Source organism: Takifugu flavidus, chromosome 1, assembly GCF_003711565.1.
Source record: "Takifugu flavidus isolate HTHZ2018 chromosome 1, ASM371156v2, whole genome shotgun sequence".
Taxonomy (NCBI): domain Eukaryota; kingdom Metazoa; phylum Chordata; class Actinopteri; order Tetraodontiformes; family Tetraodontidae; genus Takifugu; species Takifugu flavidus.
Genome location: NC_079520.1, coordinates 19,134,194 through 19,162,168, shown reverse-complemented (window position 1 = coordinate 19,162,168; position 27,975 = coordinate 19,134,194). Strand labels below are relative to the sequence as shown.

At 44.4% G+C, this 27,975-nt stretch overlaps 1 protein-coding gene and 2 long non-coding RNA genes across 11 annotated transcripts in view; 2 read left to right on the top strand and 1 right to left on the bottom strand.

Annotated features, from left to right (window-relative positions):
* mrtfab (myocardin related transcription factor Ab) overlaps window positions 1–18,175 on the top strand; it is a 28,527-nt gene extending 10,352 nt beyond the window's left edge. For 6 of the 9 annotated variants that reach the window (XM_057050473.1, XM_057050510.1, XM_057050469.1 and 3 more), the window contains 16 exons: window positions 7,421–7,486; window positions 9,852–9,907; window positions 10,234–10,309; window positions 10,597–10,755; window positions 11,341–11,504; window positions 11,655–11,786; window positions 11,985–12,053; window positions 12,311–12,495; window positions 13,695–13,866; window positions 14,026–15,390; window positions 15,487–15,693; window positions 15,770–15,862; window positions 16,003–16,140; window positions 16,266–16,358; window positions 16,684–16,747; window positions 16,831–18,175. In XM_057050473.1, coding sequence (XP_056906453.1) covers window positions 7,421–7,486; window positions 9,852–9,907; window positions 10,234–10,309; window positions 10,597–10,755; window positions 11,341–11,504; window positions 11,655–11,786; window positions 11,985–12,053; window positions 12,311–12,495; window positions 13,695–13,866; window positions 14,026–15,390; window positions 15,487–15,693; window positions 15,770–15,862; window positions 16,003–16,140; window positions 16,266–16,358; window positions 16,684–16,747; window positions 16,831–17,396 — 3,605 coding nt within the window. In that variant the 3' untranslated portion in view covers window positions 17,397–18,175. Of the gene's footprint in view, window positions 1–3,052; window positions 3,682–7,224; window positions 7,314–7,420; window positions 7,487–9,851; window positions 9,908–10,233; window positions 10,310–10,596; window positions 10,756–11,340; window positions 11,505–11,654; window positions 11,787–11,984; window positions 12,054–12,310; window positions 12,496–13,694; window positions 13,867–14,025; window positions 15,391–15,486; window positions 15,694–15,769; window positions 15,863–16,002; window positions 16,141–16,265; window positions 16,359–16,683; window positions 16,748–16,830 lie in introns of those variants that run through there. The other 3 variants (XM_057050482.1, XM_057050519.1, XM_057050491.1) reach the window with 3 other exon arrangements.
* On the bottom strand, window positions 6,506–7,885 carry LOC130535524 (uncharacterized). The gene is made up of 2 exons (XR_008953153.1): window positions 7,766–7,885; window positions 6,506–7,505 (listed from the first exon to the last, which is right to left on the bottom strand). It is a non-coding gene; the product is annotated as an uncharacterized LOC130535524 (long non-coding RNA).
* A 3,311-nt stretch (window positions 18,176–21,486) lies between the features above and the next one.
* Window positions 21,487–27,341, top strand: LOC130529178 (uncharacterized). The gene is made up of 2 exons (XR_008951491.1): window positions 21,487–24,395; window positions 25,325–27,341. It is a non-coding gene; the product is annotated as an uncharacterized LOC130529178 (long non-coding RNA).
* The last annotated feature ends 634 nt before the right edge of the window (window positions 27,342–27,975 follow it).

Here is a 27,975-nt window from a genome sequence, read left to right as displayed (position 1 = left end):
ATGTTACAGATATGAACAGCTGCCAGCTGACAATTTAATTTTTCCTTCAACTTACAGAAGCCTGTCTGGCCTTCAACAGTGTGTAATTAGTGAAAAGACCATAGCTGAACTTGTCTCTAACACCAGATGTGAGACAACAGACATTTTGTACGAGAGCCATTACCTACATAGCCAATCAGTGTTCAGATTTTAACTTATGCAATGTGTATGTGTTCATGCACTGAAGGTTCAGCTGACATCGGTGTCATGGCACTGCTTTTTTTAGCAGCCTGAAACATTTTTTACTACTACTGTTGTTGGAGTTAGATGTAATGTGCCAAACAATCACTATATAGATGAAAACATATCTTTTAAATGTCTGTACCAGAAAAGTATAAAAAAATACCTATATTACTGGCAAAATGGCTGGATAATACATTGGTTTTTCACTGTCATTGCAACATGAGGTATGCCTTGCGTGCAAATCTCCCCAGTAACTAACGTAGACACGAGAGATGGCTTTTCACAAAGCTATAGATGTCTGCACATTGCAAAGCTGAACTCTTTGGTGATGGACTATGAAAGGAATTGGTACTTTCACTTATTTAGTGAAGCTTTTTGGAGCAAATTCACCTATTTGGAGGGTAGCAGGTCATGTTTTCAGTGCGATAACTGGCTGTACGCTTTATGAAACACTGTTTTGTACCAGATTTCACAACTTTCTTTGAGAATAGATTCACGGCTGCTATCAGACTTCTTCATTCGAGTGCCTTGCTTCAGCTCTTGGAGGAAAGAAGTTGTTTACCTGATGACATCATTGGCTCATAGCCAAAGGCAAACAGTGTTGGTACATTCCTCAGGAGAGTGGGTGAGGAAAGAGAAGGGAAGGGGTCAGGGAACAAGGAAGTAGCAGACAACAAAAGGAGCTGCTGGAATGTTAATGGCTGAGCTGACCTGTAACTTTTTCTGTTGATTGTTGTTTATATGGATGATGTCATATTTGGTTGGTTCATTCTTTGTCCATATTTATTTTGATGAGTTAATATGAAAACCAGCACAAAATCTTGCAAATTGATTAGTGATATTCACCCTTTTGGTTAATAGTACTTAGTGATAAGTAACTGATGACATTGATGTAAGAAACAGTCCAAACTTTTCCAACTATTAGAATTCATATGAAAGCCCCAAGCGTACCTATTCCTAGACAATCGTTTTATGTATAAAAACATTGACGTTTTAAATACTCTCTTGTTTTTCATTTTTGCTTAGTTGTCATGGGAAGGTTAACAGATTGTTGTTGGATATTTGCTTTGGATGAGTTGTGTCTGGAGGATGTATATTCTGCCTTAGAGGGTCACAATGTTCTGCCACCAGTGTAAACCTGAAAATATTTAGGCTGTAGTCACATTACTCTCTCAGCTTCAGACAATTTGACAGTAAAAAAATCAAGGTCACTGCATCAATGTTCAACTTGGGGGTCGTTTTAAATGCAAGCAGGGAATATTTTTGGCTCTTCGGCCCAAGTAGCACCAGAGATCCAGGTTAGAATGACCGAAGAGACACAGCGTGGGAGGTTTTTTTTATTTACATACCCACAGGACGATTCTCATTGGCTATCTTGACAAGAATTTAATGTGCCTTTTGTGACAGAAGTGCTGTTTGATAATAAATGGTAACCCTGATAAGAATGTTCACATAGTTTTACTGGAATGTTCCCAGTGTCAGACTCCTGACAGCTAATTTCTCTCACAAAAGGTTAACCAACATTTACTAGAATGGCTGCGACTTGGGAGAGAGCCTTGTAAATGCGATAGTTTGAGAGTAACTAATGAATCCACTCTTTAAAGGACTTTTCTGAACCTGATGCTGGCAGAATAAATTCCTGAAGAAGGCCTCAGAAACGCTGCCGGCAGGGTTACATTATGAAGTTGACAGATTAATTTTTTCGGGCTTCATGATTCTTGAGCCACACAGATTAAAATATACAGCTATGGTTGGCATCCGGTGTGTCAGTTTATGTACGTGTGTGTATTGCTGAGATTGGCACAACCCACATAGCGACACTCTAATCCTAGTGTGTGTGTTGTCATCTCTTGTTTCCTGCCGAGACTGTGAATCATAACAGCAGGTGTACTCTAATCACAAACTCGGAACAGACAGTTACGGTAGGTCGCAGCCCCTGTTTGTTCAAGGTGCTGCCTGTGATTTCAGGTGCGCTGCAGTCATCTGTGTTGCCGCTTCGATGGGGCAACATTGGCTTCAGTTGTTATTTTTTTCATGGTTTTCTTTACTGTTATAGTAAAAAAGAAGTTTTGCAAGTGTTTCTTTAGGTTGAGCGTCTTAACTGTGGTTCTGTCTAAGCACAAGCTGCTTAAAAGTTTTATTGTATATTTTGAGGGTGCGATGTGTGTGTTTCAGAGTAACTTAACCCTGCCAGCACACAGGTGATTCCAAGCTGAATATAGCCCCCTCAATAGCCAGCTGGCCCTGCTATTTAAAACAGCAATGAAGAGGGGGGAGGACTTGGTGGTGGTTGGTGCCCACAGGGAGGTTTACTGTCGTCCTTCTGCAGGAACCACAGTTGGTTTCGTGACTTTTTCAGCCACAATGACTTGTTGGCATCACTTTACCAGCTGTGCCAGTATTTCCTCATCTGTGTGAATGCAAGGACTTTATCGAGACTGTCCCACTATTGCTGTGGTGATCAAGCATCAGTTAATCATTTGAAATGATCGCCCCCGCGTCTGAACAAAAGGTTGATTGTAAATGATTGTGTCAGCACTGAAGTCAGTTACTGCCATTTACCAATGTCCAATAAAAACTGCTAATAAACCCAGTCACTTTTCTTGAGACAGCTCAAGAACTCAACCGTGTCTCAGGAAGTCGGTAGTTCTATATTCTGTGTTTGTTAGACAGTTTTACATGCGGCACCCCCCTATCCCCACCCCCAGCTTATAACGGTGAATGAATGGCAACAGCTGAGCAGGAGAACTTTATCGGCAACACTCCCTGCGAGAGAGAGAGAGAGAGAGAACAGAAAAGAGAGATTCAGCAGGAGCTGTAGCTAGAGCACTCACTGAGATCACCGCTGTCCTCTTTTCCTCTGACGCTAGCCGCTATTTGGTTTATTTTGCTTCTGGTCTCGGGTTCTTTTCATCCACTCACCCTTTGGACCCCCCTCGTGGAGATCTTTATTGTGTTGTCGTGACTCAACGGCTGCTACTGCATAAGAAGGAGAGAATAGAAGAAAAAGAGAGCGAGAGAGAGAAGCTGAGACAGACCAAATCGATTCCACTGATACTGAAGAGAGAGGCAGCAGAAGAGAGGCGGCGAGGCTGTTGCAGCATTTTTCTTATATTTTGATTTTTAAAAGAAAAAGAAAGCTGACTTGTATGGAGTCTTTTGAAGCATTAAAGCCACGTTCCGCTAAAGTGAGGACAGCTAACTGAAGCGACAGCTGGTGGGGCTTGGACACATCAAGGACTACTCTTTCCTCCATAATCAGCAGTGTTCCTCTTTGAATGAGGACTTCCATTGTTGCCATTTGATCTTGGTTACTTTTCGGAATGATAATGCTGGATACCAACCATTGCCTGTCACTGGAACCTTCCCCTCCTGGCTCTCCTCTAATGGGAGAAGATATGGAGAAAGCTGGGCTGATATTGGATCATGAGAGACATGTGTATCACAGCCTTAAAGAAGGTGGGCAAGCCATGACAAACAAGATGAGCCTGCATGTTGGCTTAACCTCTGCAAAGGTTACGTGTCAGCCGGCTTTCTTCTGCCTTTGTAAATATAATAGCTAAAGAACCTATGAATGGATTTTAATGAAATATCAAGAGCATTAATGGGCCAGTGAACAGATGATTACATTTTTGTGACATTCTGGATTCCAGAGGGACTTCCAACTATACTGTACCATGGGTGTAGGTCACAATATGGGGTGAAATGACCTGCTTGCTGGAGGTCTGTGGCTGTGCTCTCTGGTTGCTTTTTTCTAGTATAATTATGGATTTGTCCAATTAAACTGATCAATGGAGTAAATTGCTGAGTCTGGCTTTGAGGTCACTTGCACTTCAGCAGCCTTTTAAGTTGATGGTGCCTCTATCCTTGAAGAAGGACCGCAAAGTCTGAATGTGCACCAAAACACACATGTATTTCTGTGTTGCCGGTTGTATTTATTTGTATGTTCATGGTGCATTTGTGCACAGTTGCTATCTGACAGGACAGCCCCACGTAAAAATGTCAGAAGTGTTGATGCTCAGGCAACACTTGAGGGTTTGAGTCGAGAGAAAAGAAAATGCACAAAAAGGTGTAAAGGATTTCTGCAGCCACGTAGCAACAGCCGACACTGAGTGTGAATGCGTGACTGTACGGCTGATAGTTGGAAAAAAGAAAAGATTGATGTCTTCTGTCTCGTGAGTTATATTGCTGCTGAAAATATTGGTGAATGTAAACGGCAGGGAGCCATTAAAGCTTGGAAAATACAACTCATCCTCCTTGCACTTTAAGATAATTAGTATTCACTGTGAACACTCGTCTTCATCAGACTTCGCCACACAGGGCAGCAGTGCCAAAGCATCAAGAGTCCCTCCAAGTCACAAAAAGCTTTCACCTTGTATTGTTCTTGCCCTTTAGCTGCTGCCACAATTTGTCGCAGTGTGTCATGGCATTTATGACTCTGTGCCACAGATGCAATCAAACTGTGGTTGTTACAGGATGAGCTCATGCCGGATTTCTGAATAGAACATTTCCAGCACTGATGCCAGACATTTGCTGTGTAGCAGCATCCGTTTAACTTTTAATGTGCCTCAATGCAGTATGTCATGATTGGTTTATGTGCAGGTTTAGGGTGCAGGTCTTTGAGGACAGTGATGAACTCAGACATGTGAAAATCAGGTCTATGACACATGAGTGGCATTAGCCTAGTTGGCCGCCAAGAGCTTGGCTCTAGTTCACCAGACATTTCCTCTAACCTTACACCCAACCTTGAGGTTAACAGACGCCGTGTAAGAAACTGCAGTCTTGTTTCTCGGTCTGAATGTGAAGCTCCTATCGTAGGTTTTGCAGATGCTCTACATTTTGGAACTAACGGTTGTCAGTCAAGCTGCTGATATCACTTCATTAATGTAGTTTTGTTAGGTTCTTCGATAACTTTGAAAAAGCACACTTGTTATTCTTGTGGTATTTTATGGAAGGTCACTATTGAACTAAATCTGTATTTCTCTGTGGGCTGTCATCTTTACAACAAACCGCCAGGATACCGAAAACTGTCAGGCAGTGTCTTTGAGGGAACCAGCAAACGGCCTTCATTTGTCTGATCTGAAAGCTGTAAATGTAGAACCATTTGTCTTCTCTCTCTCCACCCAGCACCATGGCTGTTTCCCAGTAAACCTGCCCTACCTTTAATTGTCTTTCTTAGATGAACCCCCATAGATATGTTATTGCTCACATTATTCTAATGCCCATTTTTTACGCTAGTGTGGATGAGTTTTAAGAACATTAACATGACAGTTATTGTGTGAAGATATGAAACATTACTGTGAGGAATAACCTGCGTGTTGGAGGAGATGAGCGTAAATGTTGACACACACTGCAATAACCTCATATTAAACACGGATTTAAACGCATGTGAGCATCATATTATCACATTCCTTACAGATTCCTTGCTGTTTGTTTCCTGCATTACACATATAAGTTTTGATTATTTTTGATTGGTGTACTGATTTCTTTTTGTTTCCTCCAGCTTCCTACACCCCCCCATAGATTTTCACACTGAAACCTTTCGCTGACACATTTAAGGTGCTATTCTACAGTATATTAATGGTTTTACTTACTGTTTTGTAAAAATAAAAGTAGAGAGCAAACTGTGAACTGCGGTGTCCCATTTATAAAAGAGTGTAAGGAGGGAGTTTGGAGATGTGTGGCTGAGATAGAAGTGTAAGATTCTCTTTCCCAGAATAAACCACCTCTGTGGAAGTGTTAGGTGGCTGGGTATGTTATCCTGGTCAGAGTCATGGCGCGGTCAGCTTCTTTCTATCTGTGTGGGGTTTCTTCCCTGGTGTGTGTTCAGGCAGCATGCGAGTCTCGCAAGTGTTTGGCCTTTTTGTTTGGCACTGAGGTCGAATTCATCTTAGCGGCCGAACATAAACACGAGCTCTCCTGGCTGTGTTTAGGTCTTCATGTTTATGTCGCTAACTGTAAGCTGACATGTTATGGCGTCTAGAGGGAAGACTTTAGAGTAAGTCCAGTTCCCCCAAGACGGAGAGCACAGACTCGAGGAATGACATTCAGCAATCTGCCTATTATTGTGAAATCTACGTCGGAGCGCTATCATCAGTCGTTCAGGGGTTAGCTAACCTGCACCGATCAATAATTTCACTTTTGTTAATAGGAAGGAACAGGTGCTGTTGGGGTAGCAGAAAGAAACCTATTCAGACACGCTTGGATAGACAGACACTGCTGGTACGCATAAAAAAAGACTTGCAGGAATTAAGATATGCATGATTAAGAATTAAGACAACGCTTGGTGACAGCATTTTAATCTGAAAATAAATTCATCTCCCCTGGTATTACTATATTAAACTAACAAAAGCCCCACTGTCTTAAGATTAAACACGATTGTAGAATCTTTATTACATTATAAAGTCATTAAACAACAGTGTTGCACAAACAAACCCTTCCACAACTATGTGCATGTGACCAAAAGCCGCATGTGTAGTAAATGACAAAACACTACAGCCACGTTTAAAATCCCATTATTTTAAACGCATGTTTAAGATACTGCTGTTATTGCCTGTTCAACAGGTTTTTAATTTCAAGAATGAAAACCAATGATAAAAATCATGAGCGCTGCATGTAAATTAGCAGTGCGTATCTCCCTCCTCTGTGGAGAGGCAGTTTTCTATCATTTTGAAAAGGGACTTTTGTGCATCGCACTGTTCAACGGTAAAAATAGTGTGTCTGCACACAAAAGTCAACATAGTCCAGTTTCTTTCGGTCCTCAAGCCCCTTGTACTGTTATGTAACATGCACTTCCTGTGTTGTACTATCAATCCTTTCCATTTCTTTTGCTTTTTTGTTTCGGTACAAACTGCTTTCTTGCTTATAAACGTAAGCTTGGTTAATCATTTATTATTATTTTGGGTTGTAAATTTCCATAGAAGTTGCAGACATTTACACCACAGGAAGACAAAATACAGAAACAGGAAGTGTGTAGTAAGCCGTTCACGCCCTCTCCGACCGGCCTACTTTGTAGCTTCAAATGAAAAAACCTAGGGGGAAATGTGATGATAAATCGGGTCCTCTCTGCAGCTGTGAAGTACCACAACATGGTTGTTTAAAATTGGATGATGGACTGCTGATAAAAAGAAGACGGTAATTGCCACTGACGATCTGTTCTGCCCTTGTCTCTCCCCACACCTCCTCTGTCTCCATGCAGTCCTCCAGCTCAAACTCCAGCAGAGACGCACACGAGAGGAACTGGTCAGCCAGGGGATCATGCCACGTAAGTCGCTGCATCCAGTCTTCTTAAAATTTAAATGCAAAGTTGTGACACAGCCTGTGTTACACCATGGAATTTCCTACTAGATATCAGCTCCAACTAAATATTAAAGTATTGATACTGTCTTTATAGTACGCCGTTAGTCATTGTTCCTCAAATGAACGTGGTTGTTATATAGTACCAGTGCAAACTTTCTGTGATGTCGGGAGCATTAGAATTTAAATGCAACATGTGATATTATATATCTTATTTACTGTGCCTGGTGTATTTTTCGATGATTACCTCTGTTTAGATGATATATCCTCCTGCTATTTGAGCTGCAAAAGAGCTGCTGGTATAATTACATCTGCTCTGCAGGTCATATTTAGAAGCGACATTATCAAACCAGGCAGCTTCCCCTACTTCCTGTTTCACAGTTCCGCACAGTGCAAGTTGCAACTTCTTGCTGTTGTTTCCCTCGACATTTTGTCTGTAAAGCATAGCGATAGGTACCGGTACTATAATAAGTGTATGGACCAGGCACTTTCTGAAGAAAAGTGAGTGAAAACTTATAGTATAGTAAGAATGTGTACATGATAAAGTATGAGAAAGTGAGTGCAGCGTTAAAATAATTTCAGTAATAATGCTTTCTTTGATTTTAACTCTATAGATTTTGGGATAAATTCCACCTGAAAGTCAAAATCGATGTCAAAGCAGAGGTTTAGGCAGTCTCTGTCGTAAGGAGGGGTGTTCCATTAATATTCATTGTTTTCCCATGTTGCCTAAACATTCAGTGATCGTTTGCTTGACGGCATTTTGCTTGGTTAATTTGGCTCAGTTTAGTAAATAACTGTTGTATTAACTGAGGCACCACCTACACTCTGTTGCCACAGCTACAGAGGAGAAAAATATGCATTTTGCCAGGAAATATACAGTATTTTTCTCTTTTTAGGAATTGATCTCATCGGGAGAAAACTTACTGCTCTGGGCATTGTTTCACTATTTTGCAATATCTGGTTTAGAACTGGCATCTTCTTTTCTTAATCATTGTAGGACGGAAACCTGGGCGGGGGGGGCAAGCAAGAGCTATAAGCACGAAAGCTGAATGTCTGAAGGGAGAGAGATGCAAAGCATTTAAACTAATTAAGGTGGCTCAAAGTGCAGTGAAAGAATGACTGAGTGGCCAATCTGACCAAGCACTAGTGGGCTACGTCCACTCCATTTATTACTTACGATAAATCTGCCTGTATCCTTCTACAGCAGGCCTCGTGCCAGACCACTGAATTAGCATCAGTATGTAGAACACGTACTACATATACCGGTACCTCACCGTCCAGCTAGTCATAAGATAATATGAGGAGACAACCTACAAAAAGAGGGAGAACTAGATAAATGCATGTTAACTACACCTGACCTGCCTGCTGCTGTTACCTGTTACCTGTCCACTGTTTGTTTTGACATTGTGTGTCTGTTCTTGATACTACCTAAAGTTTGATTCTACCTCAATTTACCCGTTATTACCCCAATTTCATAGTCAGAGTTTGTCATTAAGGTAGTAGTTAAGGTAATTATTTAGTTTTGTTTGTAATTGCACAAGCTTGGTATTTAGGTCTTCTGTTTTGAGTGTCGGGGGCTATGAAATGAGGAATACCTCCACCCACTGCACAAGTAGTCATCTCTCACACACATTGTCCACTCCCGTAGCTTGAGGGAGGTGTGAGGGATTTCAGCAACTGTTGACCAACCATATATTGGCTGTGTTGCATCACCGTAACTGCCACTATCCTCCCTTTGTCCTTCCCTAAATTCTACAGATAATTTTTGTTTGTCGTTGAGATGACATTTTTTTTTTAACTTTTGCTAAAGACTTGGTCTTTAAAATGTTTTCTTAATTTAGTTATACTAAACTAATTACCTTTATATGCATTTGAGGGAAATGTCATTGTAGATTAGATAGAATCGATTAAGACATATTTCTGATTTCATACAGTTTTCAACAGTATTGACAAAACCTATATATGTGATCATACAAAAGGCTACCTGGATAATGGCAGGAATACCTGTGATTGATACATGGCACTTGGATCAAATCATTTACTCAGACAAAACACAAGCAACACAGTAACGATCAAAAGATATGAGCTGCTGTCGCATTTCCTAATGATAACCATGGTGAAAATGACGCATTATTTACCTTCACATCTCACTGCAGAATCAGTAACAACATTTTCGACCTTCTAGCCCTGCAGGCCACTTCTGCTTTGAGTCTTCCCCTGGCTGTTTTCACATATTCTCGTATACCTGAAGTGAGCTCCGTGACTCTCAGCAGAGTCAACATGAACCACATTTTCATCCGTCTCTCTTTGTTTTCCCGCCTCCGTCCATGCAGCACTGAAGAGCCCGGCATCTTTCCACGAACAGCGGAGGAGTCTGGAGCGAGCAAGGGTGAGAGTCTCGATGTGTTTCCCACTGTTTTTATTTGTTGCAATTACACAGACCAAAACACAGTTACAGCAGTCACAATAAAGCACTTTGTTACGTTAGTGAAATGGTTGGTGGACGGTTCCCCTTCCCACGCTCAGGGACCACTTCAGTACTGTATCTGCAACGGTGACATAAAACTATTATTGTTCAACTTTGAGGAATTAAATCATATGCTTTCTGACTGCTTTCACGTGTACTAACAAGAAGCATCAATGTTACATTGTGCCAAGTGTGCATCCTTTTGTGATCATCTGCCTATAAACTCTTCTGTCTCATGGTTCACTCAGACTGAGGACTATCTAAAAAGGAAGATCCGGTGTCGTCCTGAGCGCTCTGAGCTGGTCAGGATGCATATTCTGGAAGGTGAGTTGTGTGATTTGTACAGTAAAATTAATAGGAAGAAAAAACTCAAAATGTTACCTTTGGTAAACAAGCTTCACTAGAGACTTCTCTTTTTTTAAAGATAGAAGATGCTGTAGACAGTAATTTGGTGTTAAATTGGAGTCAGACCTCAGATATTTTAAATGCTCTACTCTTGCTACATTAAACTTTCTGTCAGAGATCTGTCGGAGATTTAACACTCTTATCTTTCATGCTTCTATGCTTTTCACTGTAACTTTAACTTGATCTCAATATTATTTCCTCTGTAGAAACGTCAGCAGAACCGTCTCTGCAGGCTAAGCAGTTGCAGCTGAAACGAGCACGATTGGCCGACGACCTCAACGACAAGATCTCCCACAGGCCCGGTCCCATCGAACTGGTTCATAAGAATATCTTGTCCGTCAGCTGCTCTGTGCTCTCACCACTGGGTACTTGAACATCACGCACCACTCAACCACAAATAATAATTCTGCACTCACAGTAGTTGTATTTCTAGTATTGATGAAGTGTTGAGTGAGGCGCCCACAACAGTGTAAGCAGAAATGAGTTAGTGTTGGAGTGAAGTAGAAGTCATTTTACATTCACAGGCCTGTTCTCGCCACATGCTGCCGCACACTCAAACACCCTCATGTAATTTAACAGTCTTGTCGTGTTTTGCTCCACAAGGTGTGAGTGTCTTTTCCTGAGCTGTGATGTAATTATGCCGTTAAACCTGATTTCCATTCAGTCTGAGCACACTTTAAATTGTGTAGGGTAATTGCTTCATCTGCACACTACGATACAGGGTTTCAGCACATTCATGTTATGATGTTTAGAATAAAACCACACCTTTGAGTAACCTCACTGCAGAAATTTTGCAACAAACATGTTTGGACACAGGCCTCTTTTGAAATGTACATTTGTGTGATTCACCACGTCCTTATACATAGTTGTTCAGTACCCAGGAAGAGAAAAGGTCTTGTCCTTATTTTGCACTATTTGCACTGAAAAAAAGGTTTTCCTCATGATCACAGATTCTCCAAAGGGGGCTGGAGGTGAGAGCTCATCTCTAGATGAAGACAGCAGTGATGCTCTGTCACCAGACCAGCCAAACAATCATGATTCTCCTTTGAGTGCCGTCCCACAGCTCTCACCCTCTGACAGGCTCAGTCAGAATGGGGACATGTCGCCTCCACAGGTAAAGAAGCAGAAATGAGTTTAAAGAAGAAATGAAACCTTCTTGACTTTTATACACAGTAAAGTTCTATGAAAATTAGTTTGCCCTGATGATTAAATAAAGATATGTGGTAAAATCTTTCCATCATTAACCAGCACACTGTTTCCACAGTTCATTACACAGTCCCCACCTCCACCCATTCCTCCCCAGGTGAATGGAACAGACTTCCCTGCATTTCCAAAAGTGGCAAATGGACTCACAGGAACCCTTTCAATCCCTCGATCCTCTCCTGGACAGCTCAAGGTACTGGAATACTCCTTATTCTGTCACAGATACATTAAATAAATTCTTATCGTGAGTTGAGCATCCTGCAGATTTCATTACTTGTGGGAAAAAAATCTGACCTTAATCTTTATTTGGGGAACTGCTATTAGCAGCTAAGTGACCTTTTTCTCTTACTTTTTCTTCCCTGACCCCATTTCTCACTCTGTCATTTGTCAGTCTCAAGCAAAGACAAGTGCAGAACGTCCTCCGCAGAGATCTAAGAAACTAAAGGACAGCAAGCCCAAGGTCAGCAGGTCATTTGATATCAGAAGAAATGATTCAATCTTTGGTTCAGTTCAGAATAATCTGCTTCCGTTGTCAAAACATCAGTATTTTGGTCTGTTTCTCAGAATTCAAGGCTCACTACTGTCTTTCTCTGAATTCAGCACCATGACATTTAAAATGAGAGAAACTAATTTTAATTAGAAGAGGAACAGATACTCTTCAACAGAATCATAAGCATAGTTGGATTTCTCCCTCCTATATGGTCTTCCTGATTGTAGGTGAAGAAGCTCAAATACCACCAGTACATCCCTCCTGACCAGAAGGCCGACAAAGAGCGCCCACCTCAGATGGACTCGTCCTACGCGAAGCTCCTCCAGCAGCAGCAGCTCTTCTTGCAGCTGCAGATTATTAATCAGCAGCAGCAGCACTACAACTACCACACCATCCTTCCTGCCCCTCCAAAGTGAGTAACCCACGTGTGAAAGAGCCGGAAGACTGGTTGTCATTCTCTTGTTTGAGACCTTCCCTCATATTATACTAGTAATTAACCAGTTTATTTCTGCATCAATGCTTGCAGGCACCTCTCTGTGGCTTCCTTACTTCTCAAAATGTCTTGGTGGTTTTTGGGTGTTTATAGTGTCTGAAACGTGAAAAAAATATTTTCTCACAGCTTCGCTTCACAGTAACATTATAAGAATGTTGTTTGCATTATAGCAGGGATAAGTAGTCATTTTGAATATTTTATTTAATATATGCCAAAATGGAAATTCAGGAGGAACAATGTGGTTTTCGTCCTGGTCGTGGAACGCTGGACCAGCAATATACCCTCCCCAGGGTGCTTGAGGGTTCATGGGAGTTAGCTCTGTTAATGACCGTCCGGTCTCTGTACCATCATTGCCAGCAGCAAGTCAGACCTGTTTCTGTGCATGTTGGACTCCGGCCGGGCAGTCCTTTGTCACCTGTTCCATTCATAATCTCTATGGACATTTGGACTCTATGGAATTTCTAGGGATAGCCAAAGGCCGGAGGGAGTCCGAGAAAGATGGAGCTTGAGATTGACAGGCAGATCGGTGCAACTTCTCTCAGTCTACGCTCCTACTCTCACCTATAGTCAGGAACTTTGGGTAATGACCAAAGAACAAGATCGTGGCTACAAGTGGCCAAATTGAGTTTCCTCCACATGGTGGCTGGACGCTCCCTTAAAGATGGGATGAGAAGCTCAGTCACTCGGGGAGGAGCTTGGAGTAGAGCCGCTGCTCCTCAGTGTCAAAAGGAGTCAGTTGCAGTGGCTCGTGCATCTGTTTCTGATTCCCTCTGGACGCCTCCCACCAGGAGGATTCCCCGAGGCAGACCCAGGACACACTGGAGAGACTCTGTCTCTCGGCTGGCCTGGGAGCGCCTTGGAATACTCCCCGAAGAGTTAGAGGAAGTGTCTGCGGAGAGGAAACTCTGGGCATCTCTGCTGCCCCCACGAACCAGTTCCAGATAAAGCGGGAGAAGACGAAATGATAATAGGAAAATTATTATCGAAATCATACAAGATAGTTTGGAGCAAAAATAAATCCACGGTGGTATTTGAGTGCAGATATGTGTTATTGTCCTTCTTCATCAAACACTGTTTTTTTAAAGACAACACCAAGCTTTTTCTCTGTCTACCCTCAGGTCATCAAGTGACCCTCCTCCCACAACCAGCTCTGGTCCTTCTCCTTCGCGCAACATTTCCACGCCAACCACCCCCACCCCCTCCAGCCAGAATGCAACTGCGCGTCAAAGTCAAGCCGGAGTGGGAGGAGCTAAACCGAGCACTCTGCCCGCCAACCTGGATGAGTTCAAAGTAAGGCTGGGAACACTTTGTATCTGCATAAACGCATGAGCCATTTACAAGCCTAAAGCTGACAGAGTTGGATTGAACTGACACGTATCAGTCATTCTGATTGTTCTCATTTGAGTCAGTGTCTGCTAAATAAAAGGCTTCTGGTTTCTCATCCTCTAGGTTGCTGAGCTAAAACAAGAACTAAAACTCCGTGGACTGACCGTCTCAGGAACAAAGAATGACCTCATCGAGAGGCTGCGCAACTACCAGGAACAAAACGGTTCCAAAAACTGCAACCAACAGGCTGGCCAGCAGACCTCAGCTGTTAGCAGCTTCACACCTTCTCCTAGCACAGTCACCACCTCTGAGCAGCAGTCAGGAGAGGTCGGGTTTAAGTTAGCATTATCACCCCTGACACAAATGGTCCCGGGACGGGTCATGCGATTTGGCAGCACCAGTTCAAGCCCTCCAGTGTCTCCTACCCCATCTGAGAGATCGTTGGCTGGAATGAGTCCAGATGAGACGAGCTGTAACGATGACATGTTTGGAGAGATGGTGAGCTCTCCCCTGACACAACTCACCTTGCACCCCTCTCCTCAGCACCCACCAGTCTCCACAATGTCGCAGCCTCTCTCACAGGTCAAAGAGGAGGTCCAGAGTTCATGCAGCCTGGCTAGGTCTTTACCAGCGCTGTGTCAACATTCAGAGGCTCTGCCTTCATTTACAGCAGAGATTGTGGACAAGGACCAGATGCTCCAGGAGAAGGACAAACAAATCGAAGAGCTCACCAGAATGCTGAGGCAGAAGCAGAGGCTGGTGGAGACCCTTCGGTCCCAGTTGGAGCAGGGAAAGATGACCAGTGGAACAGAAAAGGAAGTAAACGAGAAGAGCAGCACATCTCCAGAGGTCAAACTTCCTCCTGTGATAAAAGCCTCAAGCCTTCAGTCCCCTAATCTTCCAAATGGCCTTGTAGTGAAGGTAAAGAAGGAGGTGGACTGCGAGGAGGAAATGGAGGGGATTACAGAGGAGGCCCAGGTCAGGAAAATGGCTCAGCCAACGCAGTGCTCTCAGGAGACGTTGCTCAGGCTGCAGCAAATTCAGCGGCTTCAGGTCCAACAAGCTGTACTGCAGAAACAGACAGTGCAGCAGAGTCAAATGCAAGTGCAGAACACAGCAGAGAGTAAGCCAAATCCGCCACAACAACAGCAGCCCAAGAAAGAAGCCCAGGCTTTGCTGCTGCAACAGCAGCAGCAGCTGCAGCAACTCATAATCCAACAAACCCAGCAGAAACAACTCCAGGCCCAGCAAAGGTTAGCGCAACATAAACTCAGCCAACAAAAGCAAAGTCAACAGAAACTGGTGCAGCAGAACCAGCTCAAACAGGCTCAAGGGCAAGTGCAACAGAGCCAGCAGAAGAACCAACTAAAGCAGGTTCAGGTCCAGATCCAAAAGCCTTTAGTACACCAGACCCAGCAGAGGAGACAGCTGAAGGCTCAGCACAGGCATCAGCAGAGGCAGCAGATGGCAGCAGCCCCCACGCAGCAGGTAGCACAGCTCCATCCAGTCAGACCTTCACAATGTTCATCGCATTTATTCACACAAATGCATCTTCTCTCCAACCCCATTTTGTATCGATAACAGGTGGCACCGGTCCTCATCAACCAACAAAACGGCACCCAAGTCCACGCCCAGACAATTTCATTAGATCTCCTCAAAGCCAGTGGGACACCAACGCTGATCACTGACAGCAACGGCAATCACTACCTGATCGCTCTGACCAGTAACACAGCAGAAGGCCAGAACGGGGTGTCTTCATTGGCCAGAACGAACGGACACATTATGCTGCAGGTGCAGTAGACCCTGTGAACTCACAGCTTGTTTCATTTGATTAATACCTGGTGGTGACACGCTTATCTGATTTAAGAGGTTGCAGTCAACTCCATCTAAACTCCCACCTGATGACAGCCAATCAAAAAGGCAACCAGTAGCTGAGCCTGTGGGCCAACCAGTCAAAAAGGTGCTTTGTCTTACAGTTTGATGTACAGCGCACAGTCACACATAGGAGAACACTTTAAAATACACATGCTAATATACTTTCCTGCCCTATGTCACCTGTCTGTCTGTCTGTCTGAACCCTTTCGGATGCTCTTCTTACAGGGGCAGAAGGTTGGGCTTCACCTGGAAACCAATGGTGTGGCTGAACCCAGCCAGGCCGTCACAGCCCCTCCCAATCTGCAGCCTTTCTTTGACGACATGGCTGACAGCAAAACCCAAAGCAGCCTCTCTTCTCTGAAGGTAACACCTGCACGCCGCGCTCCACCCTCAGCTAATATCTCTTTCCATCCAGTCACCTTTTTCTTTTTTAACACTCATAACAATTTTTTTTCTCCCCGTTTCCTGTCTTTATTCAAACCGGGCAGAAAGAGCAAGTGTGTTTGCCTTATGACTGTCACGCACTCTTCACTCCGCCCTCCCCTAAACCCAACACCTCCCCACCTCTTCAGCGCCCCAAAGTATGTCCATCAGCATGTCTCTGTGCCCATCTCTTCTTTATTGTTACTCTATTCCATTTCCATTTTGCTCAGTTTGTGTCTAATGCTGGTGTCAAACGTTTCTGTCAGCTCAGTTGTAAGATTAATTTGGGATGTGGGACCCGAGCAGAATTTTGATGTGATTCAAACTCATGATTATTACACAGGAATTTACTTATTTAATATTATGGATGTGCAAAAAGGTTTGTCCGTTGTGACCAGAAGAGCCTAAAAATGGTTGTTTGATGTTGCCTTTAAATGCTGGCGTGTGTGATCATTGGCTGACTTGTGATATTTCCACTGTTAGGTGGAGAACGGCGCCAACACTCAACAGATGGACGACTTATTTGACATCCTGCTGAAGAGCGGAGGTGATGAAAGTCCTAATCGTGGCAAAGATGTCAAGCTGCTGCTGCGTCTAGCTTTATTACAGCTTCTGTTTGTTTTCTTTCAGAAATCCCAGGCTTAAAGGCCAACCCAGACCCTTCCTTAGCCCCCCTCCACTCTGACCCACCCTCACCAGCTTCACCCCCATCCCCACTCCAGCTCTCCTCTCCCACCCAAAAGGAGCCCCTTACATCTCCACCTCCATCTGTGGGTGACACCTGTGCAGGGAAGATCCGCCTGGAAGACTTCTTGGAGAGCACCACAGGGAGCCCCCTGCTGGGTGTGGAGCTGGACGGCGCCCTGACACTGATCGACGACCTACACAGCCAGATGCTGAGTACACCCAGCATTTTGGACCACCCCCACTCTCCTATGGACACGTCCGACCTGGGCTTCTCCACGCACTCCACAGGGATGGACTTTGACCCCTCTTTGGACAGCATGGACTGGCTGGATATATCCACAGTGGGGAGCAGCATTGGAGGGAGAAGCACCGGAGGAGGGGGAAGCGGGGAAGGCGGGGACGGCGGGACAGACCTGGCCCCGTTGGCGCCACACACCCCACCGAGTGTCTTTTCAACTGATTTTCTGGACAGTACCGACCTGCAGCTGAACTGGGAGTCGTGTTTGTAGCCCGACATTGGCTCCGCCTTTATTTCATGCACATACAAAAGAAACGTCTATGCTGTCTTTACCACTGCAGGGGTCGCTGGCACATGCACACACACTTAAAAAGGTCCCCCCGTCTTTTACTGGCTGTTGTTGAGTGCAGGATGAGGTGAAGGAGCCGCACAGATAACATTCAGAGTGAGGACTTGTGGAAGAACTGTTGTGGACTTTTTTCTTCTGTGGATGGATGACAGGGTTCCTGATTTTGAACCAGTTTGAAAAGAACCAGCAGGGAACTGACTGCAACATTTTGACCCACGGAAACACTTTGATAGGTGAGAGGAGGGACTGTCAGTTACATTTACTTGGGCTTCTCCATATTAGCTTGTGTTAGTGCCTCTTAAACTTTGCACTTATGCTGAATCAGATGGGTTGATAGGTGGGATGTTTGGGGTCGACACTGAGTGCAGTCGCATTCTCAACCCCACCCACACTAAAAAGTAACAGCCAACATTGGTTGATAGTTGCTATTGGAATGATACATATCAGTGGCAACAGTTTGAACTGAAGCCTCATTGGGGGTTGCATTTAATGGTAAACCACTATGTATTGCTGTATATGGGGTGTATATTATCAATTGTCTATATGTCTATTTTTCTTTGCTGGTTGCTTTAGAGTTGAGCTGTCCAGCTGGGGAACGTAGGGTGAGGGGGGGGCTTCCAAAAATTCTTGGACCTTGTAATTTTTTTTTTTAAGAAAAAAAAGGTTTAAAAAAATAAACACAAATAAAAAATGTCACAGAATCATTTGTTCTTCCTTCATGTCACACAACTGAAACGGTCAGTATCTTAGATGGTAAATTGTTTTAATATACGGATATACGTTCATAACATGTAATACCAGGCATTGACCGCAAGATGGCGGCATTTCAACGAGATCGCGTTTGTAAAATTTTGTGTTCTTTCACCGCTTTTATAAAAAATATAAAGTCCACCTGAAAACTTGGAAAGACTTAAGTTTGCCCGTCCGACAGTGCAACATTAGCAGTAATGAATGTAAGGCTGCAGTGACCTTGAATTTTGACCTTCAAAATATGATCAGTTCATCCATGAGATGGAATTTGCTGTTTAACTTAAATTTGCACACCTCAAGGTGTTCCTGCCATGTCCCCTAAATACAATCCACTGAAATTCTGCGGTCGTTTACATCACATTCAGGAGGGAGATATCCGTCCATACACCCTCATCAAAGGTTCAGTGTCATATTTTATTCCCTCTGGTGGAGAGAATATAGAATGCACTGAACATACTGGTGCGAGGTGCTAGCACCCACGGAGGGGGATCCTATGCTAAAGGCATGACACCGTAACATGTATTTAGGTGTGTTTTCCATTTGATTTCTGGCAAATGATTTACAACAGGCCTTTACTGTGGCAATTAAAACACAAAAACAAAATCTATGTCAGAAAAGGAGCTGTAGTTTGGGACAGTGAGAACAGACTCTGCCCTTCATCATCTCTTCCTCCTCACGCCGCCAGACTGAACTCACGGGCTTTAAAGGTTCGCTCAGTCGGCTCTTCGTCATCTTACAAAGACCCCCCAGCGGGCCCTCGATGACTCCATCTAATGCTCGCAGCATGCCAACGCCGTTGCCCTCTTTCTTCCAAGCTAACTTGACATACAGGTTGCAGCATCAGCACCATCACTCACTTTCACCTGTGCGCAGAGCAGATAAAAGTCCTGAGGCCGTGCCACTAATGAGCCCACAGATCTCTTCTGTCCTCCACGGCTCAGCGACAGGAGGCTCCACCCAGCTGCCAGTAGACAGGTTTAATCACACGTGCCCTGCCACCCTTTCATCCCCAAATATGAACACTGCAAGAAGTGATCAAAAAGGCTGCGCTCTCAAAGGGGCGGCGGGTCCCGATGTTTGAGTCGTCAGCTGACAGGAACTTTCTATGGCAAGTTTTAATAATCTCCCTCCGTCTGTGTGACTTTTCTCATTTTACCCAAGTTTAATCTGGCAGTTCAGACGTTGCTTGATGTCTACAAACAGGGACAGACTGGCCAGAGGCCATCAGGCCCCCTCTCTGCCCCTCACTTACAGCTGGAGCTTTCCCTCCTTTCTGAGGAGCTTTAAACAAACCGAACTCTCCATAAGCTGCGGTAAATCTGCACATCACCACAGTAGAAACGGCGGGTCTGAGACGTCGCCTGAATCCGATGCACCGTCTGACTGTTGCTTTTGCCGTGTGTCCCTTTCCTTCTGTTGCGTGGAGGTTGTGTGATGTGAGAGGAGCAGTCAGCTCTTGGTGGATCCTGCCGCGACAGAGGAGTCTTTGATAGCAGAGGATGTGAAGGCTGACATTTGCACGGAGGATGGGGGGCTACCTACAGAAGTGTGGGAGGCAAAGAGTAAGAAGGCTGCGAAGAGATTAGCAAGGAGGACTCCTTTTGTACCTGTTTATTGGGAAGGTAGAAGGCAAATATTTTTACTAAGTTTTGCTCCCTGCTCCCCAGGAATGATGTTCGGGGCAGCGGTGAAGGTTGTTTTAGCTTTACCTGTTGTTGACAAATGATGGAAGCAACCGTAACTTCATAGATGTAAATCCTTGAAATTGTTTCTTCACCCCCTCCCTCAGTTTCATAGTGACTCAGTAGAATCTGCTCAAAGTATTTCAAGGAATGATGGGTTGCGGATCGTTGATTAGCATGTTCCTTCCTGTTGCCTTGTGGAGTCCTTGACAGCTGCCAGCTTTTTTTTTCTCTTCCTCAGGATGAGTTTGTTTATTTAGACACGAAATATTGGCTCGATTGTAGCAGCCAGTAAAAGCCATACTTGGGAAGCCCCCAGCACGAGATCACTCAGAATTCACCGACCACTTTGTGTAGACAAGCACGCTATAGACGAAAGTGAAGTGCAAACGTTGGTATTTGTGTTGCTTGCCGCTCAGAGACAACAAAACAATTTCTCACTGCGTCAGCGCAACAGTGCTTCGTTTATTCGGTCACCACATACAACGCAGTTCTGGAGATGAATTAGGTCCATGAAGACCCCCCCCCCCCCCCCCCCCCTTCCCCCTTAGGATTCACTGTTACAAAATGACTTGGAGGAAACAGTAAAGCCACCAACGAGAAGGCAGGCAAACAATCCGACCGCAACGACGGGGTTGGAGGTCATGGCCTGTACCAGAGTCACTGGCAGGTTTGGAGTAGGGAAACCCCCTTGGGGGCCCCCAAGGGGGGCATAGGCGACTCTTAAAGGCCATGTTGGGAGGTAGAACAGGCGTGAAAAGCCTCGCCCTCTCTTGAGCACAGACCTGGGGACGGTGACCTGCGCTGGCTGACTGTAGACCAGCTCACTGAGCCTTCAGCTCCTCCTTAGGGGCAGGTCTAAGGTCAAACAGGTAAGGCGTTTCTCCAGGTCATTCCTTCAGCCCACGCCAGACAAACCGCTGCCTCTGGGGGCCGTGTCCATCAGCCAGGACGTCCCATTTCGCGGCGGACCAGATGATCTTCTGTTGGGACAGTGTCAAACGGAAAACGGTGCCCAGAGATGGTGAACAGCAGCCAATCAGTTTGAATATTGGCAATTAGTCACATCTCAAACTGGAATTCAGGTTAAAATAGTTCGATTTTGTCCTAAAAAGTAAATGACGCCATGGCAACCTTGCTGCTGGTGGAGCTGGACCAACCATTATGTAATTATTAAAGCCCTAAGATGACCTTAGGAGAGCTACACTGTGAATTACACAACATATCCACATGGGTCCAGCTTTCCTGTTTTCGTACTGAAAGTGAGCCTCAAATATTGTTTCACCTGCTATAAACTAACGAGAGCTGGAGTTCAGCCGAGGTCTGAGCGTGCGCTGCCTGCAGAGATGCATTCTTTCATGCTTCAGTTGTTCCACACTGGTTTAAATAGTCTCCATTAAGTTGATTAGCCCTAACCCTAACCCTCCAGTTTACACAAGTTGTGCTGTGACTAACTAATCAGAATCGACACATTCAGCCATAACAACCACCCCCCTGATGCTGGATTTTTATGTTCCCAGGCTTTACGTAAAACGTTTAAATTCAGTCCGAGATGGTGGCTCCATGCTGCACATGAAGCTGCTCAAGCTGAACATTACGGCGTTTATTAGCATGTCTGGTCACACGTCGTGGCTGGCTAACAACAGCTAATGGTGCTAACAGCGATAGGTTTCATAAAAGTGTCCCGTGGCTGCATTCTTGATGAGGCAAATGTGAATAAACCAACGTTCCGTTGTGGAAAACGTTTGGCTGATGTACCGGTTGGGGGTCGAAAGTCTATGCGTGAGTGGGAATCAATGTCTTGACTGCATTAATGGATTTCATGTTGTAGTTTTCATTATTTTATTTTTCTTCTTTGACATTTGAAATTAAGCTAAAAAGAAAGTATCACAAATACTGTACCACCTTGCATCGTTGAGCTGGCTGTGGATCAGTCTTTGTTGACGTGTCCATGATGTGTCCGTGCGTCCATCCATGTACACATTCATGTTCCGTCTCTTTCTCCAGTTCTAACACACATTCAACAAAATCTATCTACTGTATATCATGGATGTGTTAACAGCATAGATTTCCCGTGTTAGGTTAAAGCAGCTGTGGCACAGTTGGCACGCAACGGTTGACCCTGACCTCCTACAGCCAGTGTCCAGTTGTCCCAGCTGGTCTGAGGGGCCCGTGAAGCAACCGGAGCAAACGGCACAAGCGCAGCGTCAAAACATCTGCGCATGCCTGTTAAAATGCCGGGTTGTTTGTGATGTAAACACATGAGACTCAGTCAAATCATGTTAGAATAGTGTTTCCTATTTTTAGTTTGACTTATAACATGAACAAAGGCTCAGCTTTGTGCCATACCTGAGTCATATTCCTTGATTAAAGCTAACGAGAATGCCTCCATGTTACCATGGTGCCCCATCGCCTAAACATTTGGAAGACTTTGGGACACAGCCACAGAAGAAAAACTTGTTATATCCCAAAAACAGCCACGTGTGGACCTTTAATAACCACAGTAGCTGATGCATGTGTGAATGTTAGCATCAAGTTTGCTGTAAGGAAAATGACCTTAAAACAGATAAAAACAATGTCACAGTTTCAGGTGAATCACATTGTGAGTACACATGACCCAGGACTGTAGCGTACATCACCGCAAGGGAGGTAAGAGCCCTATTTGGAAAATGCCTGATATTACAGAGAGAACTCTTCTTATTTTAACAACTGTGATGTCGGAGAACAGTAGCTGTGGAGGGTTAAAGCATTAAAAACGAAAGCTGCGCGAGTGCCGGAGGCGACACAAATGGGATTCATTACAGTTCACTTTAGAAATGATGCCTTTAATGACCCGGGAGTGTGTGGCGCTGTCGTATGTGTGGAGGAGAGTCGGCCCTTTGAACTGTTAATGAAAGGTGGCCCGTAAGATTGACAGCTCCTCTCACCAGAGCGCCTCTGCTTCAGGAAGTCGGTGTGTCGTGTGCTGTTGTAATGGCCCCAAATCAAGCTGGATATTTGCATCGCCTTTCACTCGGTAAAGGTCATTACTGACAGGGAGGCCCGGAGGGAGTGACACACACACACACACCACACACACACACACACACACACACACACATTATCCAGACTGGATGCCAAACTGCCGTGGTGTTTTCGTTCTTTGTCATGCATGAGAATCTTTAAAAATGTGACAGTGAAGGTCTGATTTATGTTTTTTGACTCTGGGGGGGGGCACCGACGCTGTGCAGCTCTAACAGCGCGTAATCCTACCATTGTGTTTATGTGTCGGGTGGAAGACCCGGGCTCTGATTCAGGCCCTCGGGGCCCCGCTGCCCTCTTTGTCTTTGCTTTGCTAATTGCCTGATTGAGTGCAGCCAGGCAGTCAGAGGAAACATTACTGATCATTCACCTAACTGGCTCTAATAACTCCGCTCGCCTCTCCTGGACTCCACACTGAATAACTGATTTAAAGGCACACAGGCAGCAAAGACCCCGAGTGGGTGGAATTCCTGCCGGTTCACACACACCAACCCCTCCTTTAATGTCAAATTCTCTCGCCACAGTCAACGTCGTGGCTCATTTGTAGATTCGATGTTTGCATGTGCACGGGGGTCATTTCAATCTTCAAAGTCCACTTCTTGGTATTTTAAAGTCATGGATGGAGCTGCTGACGGACCTGACGCAGGACAACTCACATCAGAACGTCACAAACGGGGCCCAAACGTTTACTCACTCGCTCCCGGAGGCTGCGGCAAATTAGGCAAATGTATGAAATGTCTAAATATTTCTGATGATTCATTCAAAGCAAAGCTGAGAGGGCCAAGATGTTCCCGCTTCACAAGCGTTTAGGGACAGAAATACATGCAGGACAAATGCACGATTACCAAAAATGTGACGTCTGTCTTTGTGGTGTTTGTTGGCAGGCTGCTCATTTTTAATGCATCAATTGCAAACGAAAATGTAACAATGAATCTGTGAGTCACCTCAGGTTGCCTCTTAAAGCTGCGGACCAAACGCGCTCTCGCACGTTGATGCGTGAGGGAGCAGACGGGGCCGAGGAACATGCGAATGATTCTTCGGGCAAACGTTTCCCGACGTCAGCGACAAATCAAAGACCACCACCCGAAGCAGAGCTGTGAAGTCGGCCGCGTTTAGCCCGCGCTAAACATGCACGCTGCTAAATGTCCCCGACGAGAAGCATCGTGTCAGTTTGTCAGGCCGCCACGGCGCTGTGAGGATACCCAGTTCAGTCCTGCAGGGCTGCAAACATCAGACTGACAGCCTGAACGCACACACACACACACACACACACACATACACACATACACACAAACACACACAGAACCACAGTGTCATCCTCCTTTTGCTCATTCTCTCAGGTACTTACACTCATAAGCAGTCACCTTTCACTTGTGTTTATATTTTGTAGAGACACAAATAAAGAAACAAACATGAAGCACAAATTCCTGCCAGAACCTCAGCGACACACAACGAGAGACGCATGAAGGTAGGTTGTAATTACTGTTTCCAGCTCTGTGAGTATAAAATCTGAATATAGAATGTGAACTGTTGGGACCCTTACAAACGACAGCACGCTCGCACACACACACACACGCACACACACACACACACACACACAACACACACACACACACACACAGTATGCTGTCCTGTCCAACTAGATGCAGATAAATTCACCGCCTGAATTAACATACTTAATTGGGATTAATTAAAAAAATGCTGCATGAGGAACATTATTCAGTAAGATCATGACCAACTTACTGCAATATTCATAAATACTCCAAAAATAACAACTTAATGTAAAGTGATGCGTAAGAGATGCGGGGAAAGGATTTTATTCGCACAAATGTGGAAATAAGTAACAGTCGGAAGGTTAAAAAAAACAATGTTCTGTACGACAGTGTTAAAGTGTTAAATTCGTGCACGTTAGTCATGACTTAAAATTAGAAGATCTTTCCTACAAATGTATTTTAAAGGCATTTTATTAAAAAAAATGCACATAATTAAATACAATATACAATTGAAACATGCAACACTGTTACAGCCCGAGTCGCTTCCATCATGACTACACATACACACACACACACACACACACGCACGCACAGACACACACATGCAGACACACACACAGATCAATGCTCTGATTCCTGTCATCCATCCACTTCCAGTTCTGTCAGCCTGGTTGTCCCACAGGAGATGACCTTAATAATAAGTCTGCACCATCATTAGAGCAGCTGAGGTCATCAAACAAAACACACACACGCACGCACGCACACACACCACACACACACACACACACACACAGTTGTATACCTGTGGACTTGTGAACTTAGACACCACTCTAGTAGCTTCTTGAGTAAACCAGAGAGGGAATGTGTGGAACGTTTCTGTCCCCTCATCTCCATCTCCCTCCAGGTCACTGGGAGCAGCAGTTCCTGCAGGGAAACATGGTGCTCCCAGATTCTTCCCTCAGCTCCTCTGAGACGATACGGAGATATTCCAGTGCCAGATGGGTGATGTTCTCCCTGCAGCGCGTGCTGGGTTCGCCCCAGGATCTGCTGCCAGCTGGACATCCCCAAACACATCGGGAGTCTGAGAAATGTGCCCCGATGATCTTTAACATGTTCTGAAAAAACACGACTCTGATCTGGACCTGCAATTCACGGTCAGCGACTCTTTGTAGAGAAGTTTCTCTCTTCCACTCTGGATAAACTCTGATATTTAAGCTCGGCTCATGTGACCGCGTTAATCATCCTCTGATTTTGGGATGCACAATCGTCACTCATGCACACAAAAATAAATGCCAGGTGCAAACCTCCTGCACGACCGTGGTCATGGTGGCTCTCAGCCTTTGTGCAGACAGCCATGATTGACATGGCACACTGATCGTCTTATAAACGTCAGCTCATGGACAGTGTTGGGCTTTGCCTTTCTGAGAACTTTTCAAATTAGCGAGGTATAATGAGTTAGGTCGGGACGGAGAACGCTATCACGCGCCGCAACCAAATGGATTCAACAACATAAACACTTGAATGTAACCTCAAAAGTGATTATCAAATAAATAAAAAGTCACGTGATTCAAAATTTGACACGCGTGTACTGGGCAGTTTTGATGTATACCAGATGTCACCACTAGGGGGCGAGGCGGGTGCCTTGGTGACACAGTTGATGACATCACATAAATGAAATATCTATTATGCGTTGATCGTCATTAACATTTTAGTAGCATTTTAATCAGAACTAAAATCGACACGAATTTACAGGAAAAACTGAGGAGAATCTTAACCAGCTGATCAGAAAAGGAGAGACTGGCCTCAGACACCTCAGCTTGGGTTTGTCCTTTGTGCTCCGACTTTTGTGTCTGAGAAATGATTTATGCTTTTAAAATTTTCTAAACTAAAAACCCTGAAAGTGTTCCTTGGCATTACAACCAAAATGTGCAAAACGGGGTTTTAAATACAGTTTCTGCTAAAGGTTAAATGTCATTCGTACATCCCCCACCCTCCCACATATTTCCCAGCGGGAAATATCAAGTGAATATCAAGAAAATCAAGTGGATCAACTCATTAGGTGGATTTTGCTGTGATCACTAAACAGCTCCGCAGCTTCAAATCACCCTCACAAGGAAAAATGTCCTTCTCTTGTGTGTGTGTAGGGTTGTGAAAGTACAGCTTTGAAACAAACAACACTAACTTCCCAAAAATCAGAGAACTCTTCAAGTGGTCAAGAGACCTGATGGCTGTTTGAGAATCAGCTTCAGGATGAGCTCTACCAACACACACACACACACACACACACACACACACACACACACACACACACACTTCTCATTTAGAAACGCTGACCTCCATTTTGCTGAAGGTGCTCCTCCTGCAGAAAAAAAAGAGGCACAAGAGCGACAGAAACATCTTTTCTATTCTTCACCTGCCATTTAGGCAGGTGAAGGCGTTTAATGCATTTAAATGATGAGCATTTCCAAAACTATTGTGGCAGCCACAAAACAAAACTGGCAAAGCATCTGCACATGTAATTCTGCAGACACTGGAAGGATGTTTAAGTACCACCAATAGCACGCACGGGAAGGATTATATTGTCATGAGCTTCACAAATGGGAACAAAATGTTCTTTTTTCAATAACCTCCATTTGCAAAGGCTTATTATGCAGAGAAGGAACTGAGCAGTAAAATCCAAATACAACAAAATGTTTAAAAGCGGATTTTTTGAAAGCATGCAGGCTTCTATTTGTGATAATCTGACTGCTTGTGTCAGTCTGTAACAGCACAACTGACACAAAGCTGGATAAACATGTAATCAACAATTTAAGACTCTTGAAATCTAATCATTTGGTTCGCCCCCTGGTGGCGGGTTGCATCATTGTGAAGGCTTATGGACTTAATTCAATGATTAAACCGGACATGTAAATGCAGCACAACTATTTACACCCTTTCTTCCCTTACTTCCAATCCTCCTCACCCCCCTCCCCATTGCCCTACATCCTTTTCATTCTCCTCAACACAGTTTCTCTCCTCTTTACAGCACCCGACAGAGCCTGAAACAAAATTACAGTAAACTGAAGGAATTGTCAATCTGGATTATGATTCCATTAAAGTCGGACATGTATTACTTTACTTTGAGGAAAGCTCCTATAATGGGCCTTGGTTCTGTGTGTGTGTGTGTGTGTGTGTGTGCTTCATAAAGTCAGCAGGGTCCATCTCCAGCTTTGCCTCTGCCTTTGTGTAAATCCCAGGCTGCTCAGAAGATGCCAAAACCAGAACACTCATATACACACACACACATACACACACATGTACACATACATACATACACACATTCTCACACACTAATTTGATCACAGACATGAAAGCTGCAAAACAATGTGTTATCTGAGACTACCAAACAAACAGAAGGTTAAAAAGACACGTTTGGAAATGAGAGAAGAAAATGGATTTGGGGGGATGGTGTGTGTGTCTGTGTGCGTGTGTGTGTGCATCTGCGTGTGTGTGTGTGTTGCTGCCTGTGTGGGCATGAGTGTCAAACGCTGCCAACAGTGGACAGTCAGCATCTGC